Below are 18,606 nucleotides of genomic sequence, written 5' to 3'. Positions count from 1 at the left end.
TTTGACCCACCCCGATTTTGCACAGGCTTATCATCAAGAGTCGAGACTTGTTTCATCTTCTTTTTAACATCAGCTTTCATATGATGTTCAACTTGAGCCCCTTTCCCATTTCCACATTTGAGTTGGATCCCGTCTGGGACCCTGAATCATTATTCATAATTAAAGTATTTTTTCCCTTTTAGATCATTATACTTTTGAAATAATGACATATTGTTTTTTTGTTTTTACATCTATCCCGCCGTTTCAGATTCATATGAGTGCTATACTTTCCAACGAAGGTTGTGTTGGTATTTTGACGCACCGTTATTTTGCAAAGGCTTATCGTAGAGTTGAGACTTGATTTATTTTCTTTCATTTAACACCAACTTTCATACGATATGCAAGTTGACCTCCCTTTCCACGTAAAAGTTTTGAGTTAGACCCCGTCTGGGACCCTGGTAAAATTTATTTTACTTGATACATTGTACTTTTGAAATGATGAAAGACGTGTTTTTTCTGTTTTCATATCAATCTCACCATTTCAGATTTTTCGAGGTTGCAACGGACTTTATGGACACGCTTAAAGATTTTAATAAAAATGAGTAAAGTGCTGCCTCTAAGCGGAATGCATGAGACCCCCAATTTTGGTAACCGGTTTTGATCTTATCTTGAACCAAGCTTTTAGGAAATATATACATCACCTCCACTATGTGAGTTGAGGTTCAAGTACATCTCTAGTAAGAAGAGATTTGATTCCTTGCTCATGAGCATCGAATCGAAACTTTTTTGGCCAATATCTGGGAACGGTTAAGTCATAGAGAGAAGATATTGGTGTTGGTCAATATTTAAGAGGATGGTGAACATTTTGGTATCAAATAGTAACCGGTGGTCACTGACTAACTGGCCACCCTTCCCCAGATATTGGCCAAAAACTTCCGATTTCGGGAGATCTAAGGAGCCATATCTCGCGAACCAAAAGTCATAGAGAGAGATATTGGTGTTGATCAATACCTAAGAGGATGGTGAACATTTTGTTAACAAATAGTAACCGGTGGCCACTGGTTGTATCATTTTCAATATATATTAATACGGTGATAAAAAGTAAGAGTTCAATATAGCTAATTCAATAGATCTCTTAATACGCAGGTTCCAAATATGTAAATGCATTATCTATTGAATTTAATCATATACAATTTCATATAAATTTCGAAAAAATAATTCTTTTTAAGTTCGTCCTGGCAATGCTCTTTGAGCATTCTCAACTGTTTCTTTCTTGTTTTCTGTTCAAAGAAAAAAGCCAACGGAAAGGGCTTTGCTACGTCTGTGAAAAGGGCATTGTTGTGTCTACTAGTAAAAAAAGAAATATTTTTTCTTTCTTTCAGCACCAATTTGTAACTGCGGAATATCAAATGCTGTAGGCAAAACAATGAAAAATGTACAAGTTGATTCTTATTACTCTCTTTTTAACCAATATTCCTTACTATTAGAAAGAAGAAAAGACATTTTAGGAACTGTCGATTTTTGTGCAATTAAAGAATAACTTGTGAAAGACTTTTCTTGTTTTGCGAAATGTTCTCTCAATTAGTTTCAAAGCGGCTAACTAACATATCGAGCCCTTGTAAGAAATGAAAGTACGCTGGAATTATTGCGCTCCAAAAGGTTAATTTTTCGGCCATTTTCCGTGGCAATTAAAACGCAATTCATGTAGCTTTCTTAACTCCCGGGAAGACAAATAACCAATACGTACTTCGCCACAGCAAATATTATATGGCACCAATTTTTCCTGTGAACCAGTAATACGTACAAAATTTTCCATTCCCAAATGAAACTATATACATTAAGGGGTCATTTCAAAAAAGTAGGAGGCAACTACCTCCTGCTTCCCTAATCACCGCCTCTGCATACATATAATGCAAATGGATACTACCGTTACAAATTTTTATTGTTTAATAAATTACGCATGGTGAACTAGGTGTAGCTATGTATACCATAAAAAATATAATAATAAAAGGGTTATTTAAGCGAAATCGAAACCGATAAAACTATTTATTAACTATTTTTAACCAGTAACTAGGAGAAAATAATGACAAAGTGAGCGTCTTATGGGTTTCTTCCAAAGCAGGGTTGGCAAAAACCATGGTTTTTATTTAAAAAACCAAAAAAAAACTGTTTTTTGGTTTAAACCAGGTTTTTTTGGTTTAAACCAGGTTTTTATGGTTTAAATAATTTGCTGTATATATTCATATCATATATGGACAGAAGTAAGTTTGTTTCGCCTTGATGTTATTATGCAACAACCGGGTTATGCTGGAAGGGGTCACATAAGCTTAAAGCGGAATAAAAACCGCTTCTCGAGTTACATCCGAGAGAAATTGTCCTCCATTTGAACTCGGAACCAGGACTAATTGGCCACAAATGCGATACGTCTGCCGACTCACTCACGAAGGAATCCTGATAAAAATACGTTGTACTGATCTTTACATGCTTCTTAATATAACTGTCAAGAGTCATTTCAGAAGAACAAAAAGATAAACAGTTGCACAAGTGAAACAATTACACAGAATTACATATGAACAATTTCAAAGTACTACGGAGTACAGAAGAACTAATCTAGTTCAAGTTAGTTAACAACGACTTTTATTGGTCCAAATTAAAGAAATACACCGACTTAATCTGCATATCAATAAGAAAAGTGAATAAAGATACGAATTATTTGAGTCCACTTTGGCTCAGACTCATTTGCACATAAATAGATACCAAAGATACTTATTTCACTAAATGCCTCTCGTGGGGTCTGTATGACCCCCCCCCCCCACACACACACACACAAAGTACGGCATTTTCGATGTATTTTATCAATAGTAAACATTGAAACGAAACAATATTTAGAATTTTTCTTCGATTGCAATTACATAACAATAATAACTACAAAAAATCACAAAATAAACATTTATAAACTTTTTTTAAAAAAAGTTGCTTTTGTAGTATAATCTTTCTGAGTAATGAATGGGGAATTTAGGTCTGAATATAATATGAATAATATACGGGAGTGAAACGTGATAACCCACAAATGTGTGTTCATCAAGATTTTACAAACACTTACACTTTTGCGAACATTTTTTGTTTTTTGGTTTAAACCATGGTTTAAACCACCTTGGTTTAAACCAGCCAACCCTGTTCCAAAGTATTTTCTTCTGAGTCGAAACCTCTGTCTCGTTTGGGATTCAAATTACGGGTTTGCTATCCTGATCATGGGCGCCCGAAGGGGAAGGGCAGGGTGGAGCTCGGCCCCCCTGGCTCACGAAAATATATATGTAATATAGCAAACCACGTATATTAATACCAGACGTAATATAGCAACCATGGTATGGACCCTCCCTAGAAAATTTTCTTCGGGCACCCATGATCCTGACTGAGGACCTTTGGCTTTTCTTCGCCTGTACTTTGCCATGGAGGGACTAAAAATATCAGTTGAGTACGAGTAGTGCAAATCAAAAACGTACCTATGCATAAAGAAATCGATTGTACAATTGATGAAATTTAGATCAACTTTAAGCCTAAAAGAAATCGATGAAATATAAGTGTCACTGTTAGTACTAAACAAACTGAAAATAGTTCGGAAAATGTATCGGTAAATATCGGTGTCCATTTGCCGATATCGATACTCTCAAAAGTGACCGATATCACCAATACCGATATTGATATATCGGTACATCCCTACGTAAAAGGTGAAAATACTTTCGAGTTAGTAATATTTTCATGTAGACATTTTACAATCTAGCCTTAAAACTTAATATTTTACAGATATAATCACTCACCTTAAACGCCTACTTTGGCTTGGCAGTGTAAGGCTTGTTCGATAATCGTGAGCATCATCCTGGGTATAATTTGGTGGGCGCCTATGAAGAGTCATCGTCTCATGTGGAGTTATATTTGGTTCAATATCTAAGTATCTGCTCCCATGGGCACTCTTACAATTCTCACACTCACTGCGATAATCATCATTATCATCTGGACAACTACAATTACTTTTATTCAAGTCATTCATTACACTAAGATTACTGTTGAGTGGGTCCAACACAGGGCACACTGCACCGGCACTGGCCTCCCCTGCACCAGCCGCCTCCTCGTTTCCAGCAGACGCACAATGAACGGTGACATTAACACATTCTACAACGGACGCTGGTCCTCCAGTGCGCATGTCTTCGTAGAAGGCATCGGAACGGATTGCTTCGACATCTGCACTGGGTTCTGATCTCGATTCTCGAATCTCACTGGTCAATTCTGATATAGCACTGACAGAAATTGGAGCTGAGTGTCTCTCGGAAGTATTCGAACTCCTTTCTTCTCGCCGAGCAGTTCTCGTTTCAACACTGTTTGGAGCAACTGGAATCTGAGCAGGAGTTGGAGCAGCGGCTAGCGCTTCTATTCGTGCAGCAGCCAAAGCTTCCTCGTAAGGAGGTGGAGCTTCTCCACGTGGGAAATAATTCTCTGGAGGCTTCCACAAGAGATAATGGGATGGAGGTTCTTCATAATGGAATTCAATGCGGTCTTCGTTGCTCAAATAACCCATGCTTCCTGGAAGATAGCCTAAACTGTCTGCAATATATCCGATGCTTCCTAAACTTCGTTGGTCCTCACGAAGCTGTCGATTTTGCCGTCCTAGAAACAGAAGTGAGATATATAAACATATCATATTTAGAACATAAATATGTCATATAACTAACTGTCAGTACATGCTGCACGGTTAAATGATGTAATAATATCACAATAATGAAAAATAACTGTCGTCAATTAGTAATTTTCTGAAAAAATATTATGACTAAAATAATCCCAAAAAGTCAGATCTGATTCATTTTACAATACTTGGATTAAGTGTATTTTTGTATGATTTCCAAAGAATAAATTCCATATAACATAAGGAAAGTTCCCGACCTTGTCAATTAAAATACGCTTTGTTATCACAAGAATATTATTACGTCAAACTACTAGTCTTATCAGTAACATATTATTTAAAACACACACACAGACACATTCGAGAAAATAATTATATTTAAACAAATTAAATAAGTACTTTAATAAATTAATAAAGAAGTAATATTTGTAAAAAAAATAATAACTGTTAATAAAAATAAATCTATAACTGAGACTATGATGTTCGAAACATTCCCATAAAAGCGCAAGATCAGAGTTAAATAATTTGGATTTTAAAAAATGTATACAAGTCAATGATGCACGCAAAAATTTTGCTGCAAGAATTAAAAAGGAATTTGTCTAAATATCGAAGGAATTTATGTAAATAGAAAAAGGAATTTATGTAAATAGAAAAAGGAATTTATGTAAATAGAAAAAGGAATATATTTGTAAAACAAATAAAAGATGAAATGAGATTAGCTGAAAAAAGTAGGTCACGAAGTTCTGTTAAGTAGAACAATGAGTTTCGTTTCATAGTGTGAAACTATGGTAGACTTCCAAACTATGTGAATTTAATACTTAAAACTAAAGTAGTACATCTGTAATTACTGATGGCAAGATCTAAGATAGAACCTGTTCCCCGGACGCTGAATCCACTTCAAGAAACCACTACTGGCTATTTCTTACCATGTTTGCTCTATGAAGATTAATATTGAAAGCAGAAGAACTAATTGATGTATATCACTTCTACTTATAATAGAGGAATAAAATCAGACATGAAACATGTTCTTGGGGTACCATATATCAAAATACTTCCTGTCGGTATCTATTTCTGTTTTATCCTTAATGCAATCAGTGCTGTAACGGAACTCGTAGATTTGAACACCTCCGGTTTGAACGGACAGACAAAACTCATTCGCGGGAGACTAAATCTGTCTAAAAACCACTTTTCGATCTCTCTTGCCGTTTCTGCTTTATGCAAATAAGCATTGAAACCGGAAGCCCAAGTACTATAGTAAAATTTCAACCACTTCCGGGTTCGGTAGAGCATTTCAGGTCATAATGGATTTTCTTGAGACCTTGAATCGATTGCAAAAAGTCGATTGTTGTTATTTATTACCGTTCCTGTTTTATGGTGATCAACGATGAAATCGGAAATGTTTGATTCCTAACACTTTCTGTTTGAATAAAAGTTTAACGCAGGAAATGGAACCTATTCTTGAGACGCTTAATCGATTGATTTTTTTTTTTTCCATCTATTGCCGTTTTTGTTCTATAGATATCAATAGTGAAACAGAAAGTAATAGTAAATTTTAACCACTTCTGGTTTTGGTAGTGTTGTAGTTCAATTAAGTGATGGTATGTTCAATTAAGACGCTGAGCCGATTGCAAGAAAACTGCCTATCGATATTTATTACCGTTTCTATTCTATGGCAATACGTTGAAGACAAAATTGGTTGATTTCTACCCTTCCGGTTTGAAAACGGTTAAAGGAGGAGAAGGAACCTATTGTTAGGACACTAAATCGACTGAAAAAAAAAATCTCGACATCTCTTACAGTTTTTGCCTGTAAGAGAGCTGAAATGGCCGTTTGGCAAGTCTTTGCGTTCACCCAGTTCACTGCAGAGCTGACTAGCTGTGAGTAGCTTGTGTATAGCGAAGAAATGGAGACAGAGAGCGAACTGAAAAATTCAACAGAGCAGAAGTAAATTTCCTTCATCTCACAGCTAGGCAAAAAACAGGGAGTCCAATCAACGAAATGAATAATTAATGGTTTGTTTTCTTCGGATAACAACCAGCCAATGGTAAGAAAGAGAACTTATTGGCGATGAGGAAAGTGTGGGCTAATGGACCTAACTATGAAGTAATGAGAGAAAAAGTAACTCTCCACCAGATGATATTATTCTATATATTTTAGAGGTGAAATAGACTGCAAATTGTCTGCATAATGAACCCTACGAATTAGTGAAGATGTCAGATGTTGGAGGGAGGGAATTGAACACTATGCTTTATATTAAGTTATAACAAAATTAACGAACGCCTTCTTCTCTTATCTCTACGTATTGGTACTTATCGTGTGACATGGACAGTGTTTAAAAACCATAAATGAACTGTATGGGAACCAATGTCATTATCCAGTTGATGCCAATTAACTTCAAGAAGCATATACAATAGTGCAGACGAAAAAGACTTCATAAGTTCAGATAACGAAGTTATTTGGTAAATTTGCATATAGTCCCTAAGGTACATACTGAAAGAAGGGAAGTTGATTACGTGATTACTTTCACTGTATTTGAACCCGAGATTTTGTCTCTCAGTGAGTGTGTCCTACGCAATCCTGCAAATCCTTATTATACACGCTACATACTTATTCTCTTCGAACTGCTTAGATCTTCTTCCGTAATGGCTATAAGAGGCTTCAATAATAATTGTTCTTTACATAAATTCTACATTCAATTTCGTAATATGTGTAGTATGCATTACACGAAAAAGTGACCAAAAAATTGTTAATTAATGTTAATTAAAGATAGAAACAAACTGATAAGGAAATCGTATTTGTGGAATGATACATGTGGAAGAGTGGGAAGATAATGGTTCAAGATACATAATCTTCTGTACACTTGTTTTTCTCGTGCAATAAATTTGTGGATGTTCAGTATATTTTGCAAACAGTTCATTTTTTAAAACTTAAGAAAACAGACACACTAGACCTTTCCGTGTCCACTGGAGATTTTTGCTTGTAGGGCCTATTTAGAACGAAGAAAATACTTCGGTTTACGGACTGCAACATGCCTTCAGTGGGGTGAGGGTTGTAACAGGGTGAAGATTTGAAACTGAGGATAGAGATAGTTGTGGAGCGAAAAAAGTATTTATTACTGGATAGGAAGGTTAATTTCTCAAAGAAATCTAACCAAAATGGGTATATGTTATGAATCTTGCTGAGTTTTAATTGGAATTGTTCAGAACTAACTGCACTTGAAATTAAGTCTTCTGAATGCTGTAACTAAAAACAAGACTAAAAATGTAGCGAAATCATGATTTAAACTCCCGATTTAAATGGGCATTAAAGGCAATAGCCGGTCAGACAATTTTGCAGTGTAATGTGTAATCAACACACCGGTTCCCAACGCTATTATTTATGCATTTCTAGATCGGGACTCGCTATTTCTTACTAAGTTACTCCACAATTGGTGGATGGGTGGTACTGGCCCGACGTGGAAAATCAATCGACTGGATTCCCCTTTAAGCACCGAGTCTATATGAAACAAAGTCTACTGCTTAAAATGGAACCAAAACTTCCCCACGGGTTTCCATCCGAGGCAGAAACTTCCACTGCCATCGAGAACAGGGCACTGGCGATGAAATACATTAATATAATGGACCAAGTGTTTTTTAACTGCATTTTCCAGTGAATTTGTTACTTATTATTATTATTATTATTATTATTATTATTATTATTATTATTATTATTATTATTTTACTAAATGAGATGACTAGGAACATTCCTGAGCATGTCTTCATCGTTTTTTCTTTTAATTTTAACTAATTCATCTACCCAAGTGTGTAAAGCTGAAAAAGTAATACTCGTACAGTTGAAATTGCTTTCTTGTGCTTTAGTAAATCGTATAAAAATTGGAAATGCCAATTTTCGAAATCTTTAGAACTTTTGTCAGTCCACTAACCAGAGCTTTCTGTCTTTTCAGTATAGCTCCATACATGCTGCCATTGTATAAAAACTATAGGTTCTAAAATTTCCGCTAGTTTACGATGTTTATTTAACAACCAACACACTTGAAACAATCCATTCAAAGATTCACAAGCTTTCCAATGCTAATGATGAAAAAAATAAGAAATCAAGACGAAAAAATATAGCAGGTTTCGTGAAACTGTGAAAAAGAAACATTTCAATTATTTCCAGGAACATTTGTGCATTTGGAACATTTTGAAAGAGCAAGGAACAAAGAAACTTATATAACAATATTTCTACTTATTGGGAGAAACATTTCAATTGTCCAATAGTAGAAATAAAAATATTTTTTAAAAAAAATGGAAATTACACCAATTGTTATATAAACATATATTCTACTCTAAATATAACTAAATGGATAAATATCTTGTTGCAACATTTTATACGAGTTTCTTAGTGTTTTCGTACGTATCTCACCAGTATTAAGCAACTATCTGAAGTGTAAAATAAAATCTAAAATGTAAACATTCTGCAGTTGGCTCTTTTAAGTTAAGAGTTGACTATGTTAGGGTTCCCACAAAAAACTGAAGATCGATTTCCCAGATAGAAATTCTTATTTTCCCTAACATTAATTCATGAATATAAATGAGAAGATATGGGTAAGTTCTATCATACACTTATTTAACAGCCTCCTCCATCCCCATAGCAGTCCAACACACTCCTTTTACCATTTACATATTTGTTATGTTCAATATGAGTAACTGATATTTGTAAGTATATAATGATATGTATCATACAGTACCATATACCTTGACATTACAAATTACTTTTTTTTTTTTTTGCTTGATAAAACAATAAAAAGCAATATAACAACTAGTCAGGAATATATTGCCAACTCTCCCTGAGACTATCGGCCCTAAAATGAAATGAAACATTCAAGTTTTACGTACCACAGTTATGCCGTCTAGGCTAAAGAAGACAGTGATGATGAGAAATGAATGAAATGGTGGAAAGAGGAAATTGGGTGTAAAGAGAAGAACCCCGAGAAAACCCGCGCACACGGTGTTTGTCCGCCACAAAGTTCACCTAGCGCGAGCTGGGATCGAACCAGGGACCCCGTGAACAAGATGTGAACGCTCTACCACTGAGCCACCGTTTCCCATTATCAGTCCTAATATTGCCAACTCTGAGGCATGTTAATCCTCACATTTACATATTTAAACAGAATTTTGTTTTGCTTTCAGTTCTTGAATTTGTTCTGCAAGAGCACCCTCTTGTTTGTACCATAATTCCATTTGTTTCTTCTTTGCTTCCAATTTCTTAACTTCAGCACTTAGTTTTCTTTTTTCCCCTTTGATTTTACTTTCCTCTACACTTTTGATTCGTTTCTGTTTAAGGTATTCATCATAGCGTCTCCGAGTTGAACGAACTGAGAGAAGCATTCTTCGATCAACAGGAACAGATTCTACACCTCCATAGTAGATAATTGTAACACATCGTTCAATAAGTCCCGGGACTAATTAAGAAAACAACATTTGTTTTGCAAAATTAATTTTTATTCATCAACATAATCAGTTTCAAGAGCTATACAATCATTCCAACGCTTTTCTAACTTTTCGATACCATGCTTGTAAAACGATTTGTTCTTGTCCTCAAAATAAGTTTCAGTTGCAGCGATGACTTCCTCATTCGAGCCAAATCTTTTTTCCTGGAGCATCTTTTTAAGATCAGCAAACAGCCAGTAGTCGCTGGGGGCTCGATCTAGAAAGTATAGTGGGGGAAGGAGATTGAAGCCCAACTCGTTCAATTTGGCCATTGTTTTCATTGACTTGTGGCACGGTGCATTGTGAGCAAACGCGGCACCCATTTGAAAAAGACTTCTTTCATGTCCAACTTTTCGTGTAAAATCGTACACACACTTCCAGTTGATATGTTTACCATCTCAGCAATCTCACGAACTTTCACTTTGCGGTCATCCATCACGATTTTCTAAACTTGTTTCACATTTTCCGGAGAAACTGTTTCATTTGGCCTACCCGAGCGTTCTGCATGATTTGTATCCGTGCGACCGCGCTTAAAATCAGCATACCACCGGCAAATGGTTGTTTTCGACGGAGCAGAGTTTGGATAACATTTTTCAACCCATTGCTGAGCTTGCACGGTATTTTTTCCAATTAAATAGCAATGTTTTTTTTAACACACGAAATACGTTTTTGTCAATTTTTCCCACAAATGCACAAGTAGCGTCACTTTCACCCCAGTAGCTTTGCTGTTTATGGTCCGATTGACGTGAAAATCAGACACGTGTCATTTGAAGGTTTGTTCTTTCGAAAAACGAAGCCGAGTTGATATTACTAACACCATCTATGGGTTAGTCCCGGGACTTTGAAATGAAATGAAATCTTTGAGTTTTACGTCCCACGGTTATGCCGGTTAGGCTAAAGGAGACGGTGATAATGAGTAATGAATGAAAATGGTGCAATGAAGAAAGTGGGAGAACCCCGAGGAAACCCACGTACACGGTGTTTGTCCACCACAAAGTTCACTTGGCGGGGGCTGGGATCGAACCCGGGACCCTAAGCACCAGAGGTGATCGCTCTACCACTGAGCCACCGCGGCCCCAGTCCCGGGACTTATTGAATGATGTGTTATCATGCACCCGCCTCTGCGCTACCACAGAATCTTCGATTTGGTTTCCTACAAGTGTGTAACTAAGAGCCCGCCCTCCACTAAGACATTGCCGTGGGATGAAACTGAGCATTTTCACAACATTCCACAAATCAGAATATTCTTGTTTCTTGTATATGACATTTGCAAAGAAGTCATCTAACCTGATGCTGCCCATCTTCTCTTTTTATTCTCTGAAGTCATGAGACCACTGAATTTCAGACTGAAAGACAAAAATTGACACTTTGCTTTCTCAGCTAAGAATCAGATATTCTGTTATGCTCATGCAGTGTTTGTAGGATGCGTTTCATCCTAGTCTGAGCAAGTTCTGGATTGTTTTTTTGTAGCCTGGGGTCCAAAGCTGACAGAGTACGTACCAGTTTGTACTTCAGCAGGCTCCTTTCCACAATTTTGTTAATTGTGCCCAGTAAAAAGTTTCAACAATCAAGCCCGAAGGCTAGTTTATCTTTATCTGATGCTTCAGCTTTTTCAGTAGTTTTTCTGTCTTCAAAACTGACATGCACGAAGATGACAGTTCATATGTAGATTTCTGCTTGTACACATTCAATTACCCCCTCTCTGTCTCTCACACAAATACACATACATACATACATACATACATACACAACACACACACAGCACCTTCAGCACGAAATAGAAACACTGCATCACTGTCACCATGGGAATGCTGTATCATTGTGGTCCTCTTCGCATGTCAATCGGTACAACTGATAGAGAGGAAACAATGTTAGATTGAAAAAAAGAATGTTACACTTGCACATTTAAGTTCCCTAACTTTCCATGACATTTTACGGAAAATGCATGATTTCATTGACATGTTTCCATTTCCATGCATGATTTCCCTGATTTTCCAGAATGTGGGAACCCTGTATGTGCAACATTCTACAATTATTTGCCTCCAATTAGTGCAAAAAGTATTGATACACCCAAATTAATAATTTATAAGTCTTTAAAATCACTACTCCATAGAACTTTTTAATGAATATGACGAAACTTTTTTTTTGGTACCATTTTGTGGGGGTATGAATACTTTTTTGTGCTAACTGTATATTGTTTGGTTTCATTATCTTTTGACAATAAGCAGGGAAGGACGAAACACAGAAGAGTCTCGATTCAATCACCCTACTGTGGAGACAAAAAGGTCCTCCAAGCACCCACATCTTATTTCCTTATATTATTTTTACAAGTGGAAGTAGCAATGCCACAAAAATATAGGAGGTTTCGTTAAAATTTAGGAAATATAGGAGTTTATAGGAAGAGCCGCAAATATATAGGAAAAACAGGAAATATAGGAGCAATGGAAAGCCTGCTCCTCTAACACTAAGACAAAAAGTGAGGTATTTAGTGCCGTACAATATATTCCACCAGAATAAAATTTTTAACATCACTGCTAAACTCAAGCTTTATCCAATCTTTTAACTTACGTGAAAATTTCAAATATAATACCCGAATCGCATATTGCATATATGTATGTCTGCTTCTCTCTAACTTTAATCCATCACATAAAAATATCTCGCTGTACGATTTGTTCTATAAAAGGTAAACAGAAAGGATCACTTCATCTAACTTTTTGGGTATTCGCCGCAGCAGTGGTCGAAACAATCGACTTTACTACTTCCAGCGTACAAGATCAGCTACTGGAGTGGCTACTTCTAATACTCAAAACACTGAATAGGTCTGGAATCAAAGTGAGATCTTCAGCTTACCATTGTTTTTATTACTACCTTCCTTTACCCTTTCAATGAAAAATTAACTTAAAAAATAAACAAATATAAAAGTAAAATAATACATATGAAAACTATATTCTGTTTTATCCTGTATAAAAAGTAATAAAATGCGTACTTCTTATTCTCTTCAACAATTATGCACTTACCTCGTATTTTCCGTTGTCGTAAACGATGTATCAAAAAGAATAATAAAGACAAGGATAAAATTGCAGTAACCGCACTTGCTACTAGTCGCAGTCCTAGGTCAGTATTGTTTTCATTTCCGCCACCTCCGGATGGAGAAGTCGGCAACGTATCGTCCAAACATATAAATTCACAACACGAATTGCCTAAGCGAAAGGACTTACAATCCTGTAACACAAAAGAAAATATACATACATACGTTACTGAGCACGTTAACATTTATTTTAAACATTGAATTTTAAGTCTAACATATTCAAAACATTATGGTATAATGGCGGTAAACTTTTTCGAAGACTGAATCTAATATTTAGATAGTCACGATGAAGAGTCACATCTTGTTAGTATAAATTAACACACATTATCGGCACTACGCTACAAGTTAAAGCAACGATTCACAAACTTTCTCTTAGACCACTGCCATATTTTCTTCCTTTTGTAGTTAACATTTAAAATTCTAATAAACCATAATAATGAACAGAAATTTTCCGCCTGACAGTATTTAATTTCTGGCTACTCTATGCAATTGGACAATGTTCTAAAAACGATATGTTACTTTTTCTAGCAGTAATTACAATATAAGTAAAAAATATAAAGTAGCCCATTCAAATTACTTCCTTTTGCCAACAGAGCAAAAATTATTTCTACGCACACACACTTCACCTGAAACCTAACAGAACTTCTAAGTGCATATCCAACTGCAAACACTATTATAGTTCAAAAATAAATGAAAGGGACGTAAGTTTGTTATGTTTATGTCCTATTTGGATTAAAGTAACAAGGTAAATGGCTGCAGTTAAGCTGCTATTAATTCTTACACCAATGTAAAATATTTCTTCTTACGTTAGAAAGATCAAAATATACCGATGGAGTGGAGGTGGGATTCACAATATATATTTACCTGAGGTGGTGAGCAGAGAACTGCCTTGCACCACTTTGGTTTTCCACTGTCACATACGCACAAAGTACAAGTATCAGGACCAGGAACGAAGTGTATTCCACTTGGAATCTTCCTTCCATTAAGGTCTTTACATTCTTCAGAGGAAGAAGTGGCATCTAAAACAAAAGCAACACAAAACGGTTCGTATATTACAAATACACTATTTATTTGTTCCATTATATAAATTTTGTTTCTAAAAAAAAACTTTCGTAGAAAAAATGGCGGTTTTTTACTTCATCATTATAATTCATATATTAACACATCCAACATTTTTCTCGGATTTATCAGGTTAATTCAATCTATTCAGCTGTATTTGGCAATTCTATTGTTACATGAGACGATGTGGTAATAAATCTTTCAGAAACAATGTGCATTGCTGTTGAAAAGAAAATTCACTATTCCAGAAAACTGAAATAAAAACTTAAATCATGGCATATTTTTGATACATTACAGTAATAAAATTGCTAGTATCGCATCCACAGTACCGTGTAGTGCCATCAGAACAGCATTGACGCATGCATGGTAACAGGTCGTGTTGTAAAGCATTTAGCCTTAAAAACGGCGAAGTTCGGTTTGCACATACAGGCAATAGAAAAACGCCTTTTTAAAAATGTACCTAAAATAAATCTGCCTACGTATAAGCCTCTCATTACACAGTAAGTACGAGTATGATTAAACTGAGCATACAAAATGAAACTCCGATTAGGGGGAAATCAATTACTTTATTTGACTGGAAAAAAAAAAAAAAACTCAAAACGATTTGTCATAAATATGGTTTAAAAACATTGCCCCAAGGCGGACGTCTACAGTAAAATTATATGCCACCCAAACGATATGCAGTGCATTATTCATTGTGTAGTTTATTAACAACTGCTTCTCTGACAATATATATTTCTAACAATTCGAAGCAAATTGAACACTGAGTTCATAATTGATTGATTGACTTTTGAGTTTTACGTCCCGTTCAGCAGCGAGGATATATAAGACGTGGACCTACTGATTAACGTGGAATCCGAATCCCATGAGCTCCCGCCGGGAATCGAACCCGGGTCTCCCGCGCCAAAGTGAGTTCATAATTGATAACTGAGCACTAGATTGAAGGAATCTTACGAGAACAAAGCTGTTTTGGGCCTATCCAAACATGACATTCAGTACAAAGAAAAGAAGTGTTACATCTGGCCTCCAATAACATTGAAAGGAACGTATTTCAAGCTTGGTATATTAGAACTAAAAGCCCACTTCTGAACACCGTAAAAGGTAATCTTGAGAAGGACTGGAATACGATTATTATAACTTACATTATTAAAAGCAAAATTTAAGACTGCAAATACTTCATTAATGTTTAAACATAAAAATAAATAAATAAAGCATACAGAAGCGTAAACTAAAGGTTACACTTTTATAAAATTGGCAACAGGAAATACATAGGATTTAAACTTACGGAAGATTGGAAGACATATGGAACGCAGATCAGAGGACTAGATATTATTATTAATAATAATAACAATAAAAACTAGTTGAGAATGCTCCAAGAGTACTGCCAGAACGAACTTAAAAAGAATGAATTTTTCTTAGTAACTTCTGCAGGCTTTATACTAATTGTTCAATGTACTTTATTATTGTACTCATTAAACAATTCTTATAATATATCTATACATTTATAATTTCCTTGAGTACTCAAATTTTCCACATGATTTGTTTAAAGGTTCTGTTAAAACGTTCTACCATATGTTGTTTTATAAAGACACATGCTCAAAATTGAAAAATTCGCAAAATATCATCTCTCTACGACTTATGGTGCCCAAGATATGGCTCCTTAAATCTTCCGAAATTCGAACTTATTTGGTCAATATTTGGCGAACGGTGACCACTTGGCCAGTGGCCACCGGTTACTATTTGGTATCAAAACGTTTACCATTCTCTTAGGTATTGGTAAACACCAATATCATCACTCTATAACTTATAGTTCCCGATATATGGCTCCTTAAACCTCCCGAAATCGGAACTTTTTGGGCCAATATCTTGGGAACGGTAAGAGTGACACGAAAAATTCCATCACTTTCGCAGATAGTTTTTGATGCTCTTGATTGAATGGAGAGCTCAAAATTGAAAAATTCGCAAGTAAAGAGACATAGAGAATTCACTAACAAACTTTTAAGTTTGTTGAATATAGAATCGGTGGAATTTAGGGTTGTGCCTTAACTATTTTAATATTAAGAGTTTGTATGTATTTTCACATTACTGATGTCATAACATAAACTTATGAATAACAGCACAGGGGATATTCTTAATAGTCGGGAGGCAGAAAACGTGGTTATTAAGTTTCGTTCAACCCGCGAGAGTAAAAGCAACCGGTGATCCTAAATCATCAAGTCCACTATCTTGATCATTTCTAGACCACCGGTCGCTTGATGCGAGCGGAAGGTCCCCCCGCAAACCCCCTCCCCCCTCTACTGAAACTAAAAAATTAGCGTTTCAAATAAAAAGCCTATCTCCAAAACTAATCAAGATATTAATGAATTTATTTTTCCGGTTTTTGTCTATTCATGCTTTGGATAGACCCAACGGGTTTACGGAAAATTTAATTTAAACATTAAAACTGACATATTTTGTCCTTAATATTTTCTTTTTTGCTGTGTATCTCCCCAGTGAGCTGAGATACGGAAAAAACATCCCTAATTGAGTTTGTAGATCATTAAATTATGTACAGTATCAATATTGTTAAGTTTACTTCAAAAAAAAAAAAAAAAAACTGTACAGCGAGGCAAGTTTGAAGCAAAGTGCACTTTGATTCAAATGCTGATGCTCCGAATGGCACCACTGAATTCACGTCAGCTCACGTCAGTCAATAAAGGTTTTCTTTCCACGATAAAAGCTGATTTTTTCCCCAATATTTGAAGAACAGTTCTCACCCTTCTCGCTTGAGCTCTCCTGCACTCTCATGATCATTTCTAGATATCCGGTCAGTTGATACGACGGTGTGTTAAGGATCACAAAATTTTGAGATAAGTAGACGCATCTTTTATAGTGTTAAAGTCCATTTACAGTTTATATTCAGATTGATTCAGATTTTTCAACACTATTTGTGTGCAGTATTTCCACCGGTCGTTGAAAATAATTCCTTATTTCTGTAACAAAATTGTTTATCTTACCATAATGAAAAAGCAGAAAATATAAATAAGGTAAGAATATATGTAAAGATGTGTTAAGTGAGGGCAAACACCATTTACAGGTGATATATATAGGATGATTGATAACATCGTTTTACACCTAAAGGGTATTTCTAAAATCAAGAATAGTCTGTATTTTCTCAATGGTCACTTTAAAAAATGTTTTTGCAGATATCTCAATACCTCTATTTGTATGTAATTTATGAGAATATTACATCGAACTTCATTAAATACTTACTAATTTCTGGAAACAAGCAAAACTATAATAATATTCTACATTATCATATCAAATCTGCGCAAAATTACATGTTTCTTTAGTATTTTGAATCCTCATCAGATGAATCATTTTCTGATACATAAGTGTATATAAGTAAGTTATAACACTTGTTATCATTACAGCTACAGGTTTTCATGCACCCCACTGAAGCCTAAACACACTTGCAATTGTTTGTGTTCCACGTATGTTTACATGTACAAGACTTTAACCCTGAGCAACTTTTAGCCATAGACTCCTGAGTGCTCCATTTGGGCACCAATTTTCCATTCGTAGTTTGCCAACCAAAATGTTCGAGTTGAAGGAAGTCAATATTCGAGTCGCTGGCGTGCCGCTAAATGTATGTTTGAAGGTGTGCTCACTTGATGTCGGGCATTTTGATCTTTACATATGTTCTTATTTATATTTTCTGCTTTTTCATTATGGTAAAGAAATAAGGAATTATTTTCAACAACCGGTGGAAACACTGCACACAAATAGTGTTGAAAAATCTGAATCAACCTGAATATAAACTGTAAATGGACTTTAACACTATAAAAGATGCGTCTACTTATCTCAAAATTTTGTGATCCTTAACACACCGTCGTATCAACTGACCGGATATCTAGAAATGATCATGAGAGTGCAGGAGAGCTCAAGCGAGAAGGGTGAGAACTGTTCTTCAAATATTGGGGAAAAAATCAGCTTTTATCTTGGAAAGAAAACCTTTATTGACTGACGTGAGCTGACGTGAATTCAGTGGTGCCATTCGGAGCATCAACATTTGAATCAAGGTGCATTTGCTTCAAACTTACCTCGCAGTACAGCTATTTTTGGAAGTAAACCTAACAATATTAGTACCGTTGGAAAGATAATTTAATGCTCTACAAATTTAATGAGGGATGTTTTTTCCATATCTCAGCTCATTGGGTAAATACACAGCAAAAAAGAAAATATTAAGGACAAAATATGTCAGTTTTAATGTTTAAATTAAATTTTCCGTAAACCCATTGGGTCTATCCAAAGCATGAACAGACCGGAAAAAGAAATGCATTAATATCTTGATC

At 35.5% G+C, this 18,606-nt stretch overlaps 1 protein-coding gene across 3 annotated transcripts in view; it reads right to left on the bottom strand.

Moving 5' to 3' along the window:
* LOC145666601 (uncharacterized) overlaps positions 1–18,606 on the bottom strand; it is a 102,239-nt gene that overhangs the window by 71,897 nt on the left and 11,736 nt on the right. For all 3 annotated transcript variants that reach the window (XM_081734006.1, XM_081734008.1, XM_081734007.1), the window contains exons 2-4: positions 14,078–14,232; positions 13,143–13,347; positions 3,798–4,641 (exon numbers count right to left, since the gene is read on the bottom strand). In XM_081734006.1, the coding sequence (XP_081590132.1) occupies positions 3,798–4,641; positions 13,143–13,347; positions 14,078–14,232 (1,204 nt within the window). The remainder of the gene's footprint in view (positions 1–3,797; positions 4,642–13,142; positions 13,348–14,077; positions 14,233–18,606) is intronic.

This window comes from Thermobia domestica, chromosome 12, assembly GCF_964235325.1.
Source record: "Thermobia domestica chromosome 12, izTheDome1.hap1.1, whole genome shotgun sequence".
In the NCBI taxonomy this organism is placed as follows: domain Eukaryota; kingdom Metazoa; phylum Arthropoda; class Insecta; order Zygentoma; family Lepismatidae; genus Thermobia; species Thermobia domestica.
The sequence above is the reverse complement of the archived record's forward strand: the minus strand, read 5'-3'. Positions and strand labels throughout refer to the sequence as shown.